Source organism: Stegastes partitus, unplaced genomic scaffold (genome assembly GCF_000690725.1).
Source record: "Stegastes partitus isolate 25-593 unplaced genomic scaffold, Stegastes_partitus-1.0.2 Scaffold576, whole genome shotgun sequence".
In the NCBI taxonomy this organism is placed as follows: Eukaryota; Metazoa; Chordata; class Actinopteri; family Pomacentridae; genus Stegastes; species Stegastes partitus.
In genome coordinates this window covers 314990-322080 of record NW_007578307.1, presented here as the reverse complement: position 1 = coordinate 322080, position 7091 = coordinate 314990, and the positions used below count along the sequence as shown (strand labels likewise).

General features: G+C 45.8%; 1 protein-coding gene across 1 annotated transcript in view; it reads right to left on the bottom strand.

Moving 5' to 3' along the window:
* LOC103362472 (SPARC (osteonectin), cwcv and kazal like domains proteoglycan 2) overlaps positions 1-7091 on the bottom strand; it is a 58364-nt gene that overhangs the window by 29630 nt on the left and 21643 nt on the right. Inside the window, exon 3 of the mRNA XM_008288832.1 lies at positions 6029-6074. Within this exon, the coding sequence (XP_008287054.1) occupies positions 6029-6074 (46 nt within the window). The remainder of the gene's footprint in view (positions 1-6028; positions 6075-7091) is intronic.

The window sequence follows — 7091 nt, the reverse complement described above, 5'->3', positions numbered from 1 at the left end:
AAAGCGCTTTGAGTAGCACTAAGGTAGAAAAAAAACACTTCATAGATGCAGACCGTTTACCAAAATAAAACACTGTCCGGGGCATCAGGTGGGCTCGTGGTCAGCTGGACGTTTCTGCAAAATGTTTAAACAAATCCGAGCCCTTAACAACATGGTTCAAGTCAAGGAATGATTGTGGTGCTGGTGAATAAGCCACTAAAGGTACGGCTGAGGTTTGGCAACTAAAACACTGCTTATGGCAAAAATCAGAAATATTAAAAAATCAACAATAATTAGGTCACAAATTCTGATCTCATCTATCAACCCAACTCCTGTACTACAGTCTTAGCCTTCTAAAGGGCAGACTACCTGTTAGGACGTGAACTTTTGGACAGAATATGCTCAAATACAGGCTGCAAGGTGGTTCAGTGGTTAGCACCGTCGCCTCGTGGCTAGAAGGTCGCCGGTTGGCGTCCTGGTGAGGACACCCGGAATCTTCCTGCGTGGAGTCTCCATGTTCTCCCCGTGCAGCGTGGGTTCTCTCCAGGTTCTCCGCCTTCCTCCCACAGTCCAGAAACATGCTGAGGTTAATTGGTGATTCTAAATTGAATGTGAGCGTGCTTGGTTGTCTGTCTCTAGAGAGAACGGTGTAGAGATGATGGATGGATGCTGAAATACTCTAACAAGTCGGCCCAGCTCACAATATTAGCAACAACAGCCACATGAGCGGTGCGATGATGCCGTCATCGCGTTGGTTGGACATTTTTAGGCTAAAGAAGAAGAAAAACAGCTTCACAAACCTGCAAAAAATGCAGGATTAACATAAAAGCAACAGGTTACAAACAGGTTGAAGATGAGAGAAATCAACATAAAGCAACAAACGAAGCAAAGCAGAGAACGTCTCAGGACTCCTGTTGATGGACGAGCAGCCACTTAGCGTCAGAAAACCCTCGTTGCAAACTGCCAAACCAACATTTTTCCTTTCCAAACACGCGTCTGATTCCTCTGCGTTCTGCATTGCAAGAAGAAGCACTCAAAGCTAACAAGTTCTGAGTCATTTCAGTCGAGTTATGAGCCGTCGCTTATGAGACTTAAGCGTCGTAAAATTTACACTTCGCAATTTCAGACGGATATCTTTGGAAAAGTGGAGTTTATGGCTCATAGCCGAGCACGGGGAAGAGACGACTGGATCAGCATCAGTATTAGCAGACGCTCAGCGCTGTGTAACCGCTACCTGAAAAGGAGGTTGTCGAGCCATCTGCGATGTTTACACGCGTTTATCTGCTGCTTAAGCGTTGGAGGTCAAGTGCAGTCGGCAGGTGAAGCCGTGCAGCCTCGACACCTTCAACGCAGAACGCAAACAAAGTCGTCTAAAAACGCACGAGTATCAGTCTTTAAAGGAAGGTTTCCGAGAGCAGCTTGCAGACTCTTCGTGGCTGAGAGCTGCGACCTGACTGCAGTCTGGCGGAGAAACGCTCCCCGACTAAAAGAAATGTCACAGTGGAAATCTGCATCTCCTCGCCCTGCTGCAATCATCCATCACGTGCATGCAGCCTGCTTGCTCCATCACTGCAGCTCATCCGTCCCTGTAATGTGACAGCGCCGGTACAGTCAAGGTTCTAAAGGACACACAAACCCAGTCCTGACATTCAGTGCACACCCCGATTAGAGTAATGTTTGATGCACTGATGTGGGATCGAGTTTTTCTGATTCTCACTAGAAGAGGTGGAGGCGAGTGCTTCCTCCAAATGTCACAAAGCGGTGCAGCAAAAATGATTTGTTCTGCAAAATAGTGAGACGCTGAGGTGTTTTAAGGCTGATGTGTGTGGAGGGACGTTTGCAGTTCGCGCGTGCATCGATGCATTTTAGCCAAAACCGGAACCGAAACTGCAAGCATTGACTAAAACTTTACAAATATTACAGACAAAGAAAGGTCCCACATAGGAGCCAAACTGAAGCCTCCAGAGTTACCGTCCTGCTAGTGCGTCGTCAACCACGCCAAGGTGAAAAAACCCGAGTCATGTGATGCTAAACTACCGAGTCACTGGACACGGATGCAGCCAGTGTGGCGCCTCACGATTTTACCGCCTTTATTACGAAACTAAAACTAAAACCATCGCAGCTTTTACACATTTAAAAGTCCCTCAACAACACTGACTTCAAACAACAACAACAAAAAGAAAAACGAAAGCACAAAAAATGTCAGAAAGCTCAGAATGTGCACGAGCGTATTTCTACAAAATCTTTATACAGAAATGACAGACTTCACTGGCGTCTGGATAAAAAGGGTTTTTAGTGAGAATCCAGAACTAATCGCTGCAGCATTTTTCCTCTTTGGTTTAAAACGAATCCGTCCATCTACTCTGACTTTCTACCTCCAGCAGATTTCACTCAGTCCTCACCAAAGTTTTTATAAAAGCCCATTTGGACGAGCCACTTTTCCAGTAATTGACTTCCAAACCTTTGCAGCCTATTTGACGGACCAACTGTGCGCTCAGACTTAGGAGGCGAGTGCACTTACCAATTCCAAGCGATGCTGCAAAATTTTGCTAGCATTTGGCGTTTAGGAAGCTCTGATTAATGTAAATATCTGTACCTCGGCCAGCGCAGGACTACATATCTACACTATCGCCTAGATTTTGATGCTGATTTTGGATCCAGGTTTATTTCCGTACAGTCCCAACAAGTCTTCAAAACCTCATACCGCTCAGACGTCAACACATTAAGAGTTTAGAAACTCTCAGCTTTTCAAATGAAATCCCTCGCTCTCAAGGCAATAACTGCACGCTTCATCCTCCCAAATGCTCCTTATTGATATTCCGGAGTCGACATTTGCCACGAAGGCATCACTTAAGCAGCGGGACGCGAGTTAGAGGTTAAATGATGATCTGGACATTTTGCATTTCCTCCACTTGTCATTCATCCAGCTTCATGAAGTCGTTTGCTCCGCCGGGTGACTGGATAAACACGGGCTGATGGATGGACTGGTGATCCGGGTCATGTCTGTAATGAACGGAGACCTGCGAGAGGCTTTCCTCAGCTGATTGCTTCCTCTCCGGGCCGGAGCCGTGTCATCCTATCAGATCGCTGAGGTGTGTCCGCCCCGTCCGACTGGCAGGACGCTGTCAGCTCATCATTCCTCGGCACCGCGCTTTGCCTGATTAATGCGGCCGAATTAGCCACGTCTCCCTGTCTCCATTTAAATTGCTGCAAAAAGGGCACGCAGGCGGAGGCTGCCGTGAATCCACATTCCACCCTCGGTCTCTCTGTAGTTACCGGGGAGCAGCGGGAGTGCATCTTGCCTTCGCCGTGTCATTATGGCGCCTCGATTCAGCATGCTGGGGCCTAAGTGGTGGAGGTAATGTCTCGTTCTGTTTGTACCCTGCCGTCTTTGAAAACGACGGAGAAATGGGAGCGAGGCGCTAATGGTACGGACCCACCGCAGATAGAAACACTGGGAAATGCATTAAAGTGCTCCGAAATGACGCCGCGTGTCTTTTGCCCTAAACCCACTGGCTTGAGAGTGGCAAAACATTTCATTTGGGCTTGAAAATGAGGCAGAAATCACAGCTAAGGACATATTTCCACAGCTCCTCCAAAGCCCACATAGCAACTCATGTGGCTTCCACAGTGGCATAAAGAAACAATTCCTCAGTTTACTCTCAGCGAAGCGTGACAGGTCTAAGATTTCTGCACCGCATTGGCTCTGACAGACGCTGACATGATGTACGGTTGAATTACAGCCTCTTTAAAGGTGATTATATAGCATGTGCGGGGATGAAAGAGGTATGAGATTTTTCATTACACTCCAAAGACAAAATAAGAAATCCACAGAGAGAAATGGGGGTGTCTCGATTGCAACGAAACACCAGGGCATTATGGGATTAAGTCGCAGCCCGGCAACACAGAGCTGGATCAAATTGATCATCTGAGCCGGAGCGCTCGGGGGCCTGCAGGCGAAGGACGCATGTTGTTTCACAAGGTAAGACGCCTGCCTGCAATGCAGTACAGTACGGAGCGCAATCTGCAGCCATCCCTGCACACCGAAGGGCACGTCTCTCTGCTCCGGAGCCACAGAGTAGCCGGCTGCCAAGCGTGCATCCATCTGAAACAAGACGCAGGAGGAGGAATCGGGTTGATCAGCTTTTGCAGACGAATGCAGATCATTTAACTGGCAGTGACATTCTCTATAAAGGCAGCGGCTGCTTTATGTGTCGTTAACAAGTTTTTCTATGGGGGCTGCTGCCATCGGCTAATAAGACCAGATTTCAGGAAGTTGCATCACAGAAAAAAAAAAAAAAAAAAGCCCTTTTTCTTCTCAGGAGCCCTTTAGCTGTGGTCTCAAATCACTGATGAAGTGACACATCAAACGGTGGCCGGGCTCACTTTGCTGTAGGAGGCTCCATGGTTGAATCAAGGCGCTTGCATGCTCGGAGAGATGCAGTAATTGGAGAGGAGGAGGAGGACGGCGCAGATGCAGAAAAATGGATTCTGTTGGACCCCAGTGCTGAGCCAAGCAGAACCCTGGAACAGCAGAGTCTCTGCAGCATCTTATCGCTCCCTCCCTCCCCCATTTGCAAAACAAAGAAGCAGAAAGAAGAGGCGAGCCTTCAGGTTGAGCTCTGCACGGATGCCCCGGGGAGCGTGCAGGTTATGCAGGGCCGTCTTCACTGTGCTGAGCTGTGCTGCTCCTGCATACGCTATTAGCAAGAAAACCCCCACAATAAAGCAGGCTGCAACAGAAGCATGTGAAGCCAGTGTGCTGTTTTCACTTTGTAGTAGCTCAGCTCATCAGTATTGATCTGCAAACACAAAAAGTTATCAGCATGCATAAATAGATGAATGAGCTTAAATCTTGTTTGGTGCTGGCACGCTAACGTTACCGAGGGAACTTAAATCAATATTGAATGTGGGGAAGGCAAAGAAAATAAATTCCACTCCAATAAACTCTAACAAACAGTCTCTCTTTTTTTTTTTTTTTTTTTTTGCCCAAAAAAAAAAAAANTAATTGTGATGAATTATCAGCACATCACAGACGAGCAGTTAAAGAACTCTAATTAAATTAAAAATCCGACCGTTTCATCTGTTTTTGAAGCTCCTCGCTCTGACAAACGGGGTAACTGTGGTGATAATATAAAGACAACACGCCTTCACACCCACCGGTGGGTTTAGAGAATTAACTGATTCAGTTTATTTCTGGGGAATAATTCAGGAAATGTCTTGTTATGGAGCGATAATTGCATTTTTTATGATCTAATATCACTTGTTATGACTCCACAGTGTGAAACATTTTGTCCCGACAACACAATCAGAAGACGCAGATTTAACTCGAAGGGACTGAATATTAGCTGCAATCAAACATCCTTTCGTGTTGCGATTCATCCCGTGAACTTAATCAGCGGTTAAAATATTTGGAGGATTATGAAACGTGGTCCCTCTTTAAGTGCTTTTCTCGTATCATTTCTCATTTACAGCGAACACAAAAAGGGACTGAAATATCACAAACGCGACGTCCACATCGTCTCCGTTCCTCCTCCACAGCTGATTTTTCTATAAGTGAGATGTTTTTCTCAGCCAGCAGCAGACCCCATGGAGGAAAATGGAGCCTGGTGGGAGTTCTGAGTTGAGCCCTCAGCAACAAAAGCAATTACAGCAGGCTTTTCAAACTAATGGATCCGACTGAAGGCTCAGCCTCTCCTTTCCTGAATCACGACGGCGTTCTCGCCCTCCACGAGCTGCGACACCCCAACCGGCGCTCGCACAAGCTGGATGACCTCCGACAATTGCTGCAGTTAAAAGAAGCCGGCGCTTTGATAATGTGTGCCGCCGCGCCGTTTCATTGTCTCGAGCCGATGCATAAAGGCGAGCAGCACTTAGCTTTTGATTATTTCAATATAAAGTATCGAGCCGTGGAAGTCTTCGCCTTTATGCAGCCCTGCAGCACACACTTAGGCGCTGAATGGAGGAACACACGGAGCTCGGAGTGAAACCACACATTCGTCCTTGAACAGAAAAGCTTCTCTAATCAGGAAAGAAAATCCAGACTTACTCTCATCAGAACCGGCGTTCTCCTCCATGTTTTTGATGTAGTCGTCCTGCAAAGACAATAAGTTTGGATTAAAACAAAAGTGAGAAACTTTAATTAAGATTCAGAGGAGTGAAAACAATCAGGTGAAGAAAAGAAAAATGAACTTTAAATGTATTACACTGAGGAGAAGTAAACTTAAAGTCAGTTATCACGACACTCTCGTAACCTTTAGAGCTTTCTTCATTCCAGGGTTTAATTAAATTGCGTCTATTTTGATCCCTCACATACATTCAAGTGATTGATTTCTCTTAATTTAGATTTTTCTAATTAAACTCGATATGAAAACGTAGAAACAGACAGAAACACAAAGCATTCACTGACATTTAGCTACACGTTATAATAACATCTCCAGTCATTTTAATTAACAGATGAATAAATGAACACATGTCAGGACAAAAACAGACACTTCCAGTTGAATTCTTTCTGTTTTTTGGGTCAGCTGCTGCGGTCCGGATGTTTACCCCGCTGTATGCCTCCGGATCATTTTCTATATTTATTGGTCCGGTTTCTTCTCTAGCATCTAATTCGCCCTCTTTTGGGGATCAATAAACTTTTATTGTGTCTTTTTGTTTGGGTTTAGAAGCACAACCGTGGGCTCCTTCATTATTAAACGCATCTTCTAATTAAGACAAAAAAATAGGCTGATGCATTTAATCATTTATTTCTCTTCATGAGAGTTTATACGAGTGTTCAGACTTATAAAAACTCTTCATTCAGACCTTAATGCTTAAGGTGCACTCGGTAGCGCTCATGTAAAGCTGCATGTCAGACTTGTTTTGCTGCTGCTCGGCCTCCAGGGGTTTGTTCTGCAGGTGGCTTTGGCCCCGAGGGTCTCACCGGCGGTAGGGACGACTGAGAGTCTTCTTACGAATCGCTGGATCTAATCTCTGGGAAAGACTTAAACTAATTATATGCGTCCAAACGTTGGGTTTGTGCACATATCAGGTTAATATGTGGTGGTATCGAGTGGGAGAAGCTATTCTGAGCATCGTGGCAGCAAACGTCCACCGTTTACCCCACAGAC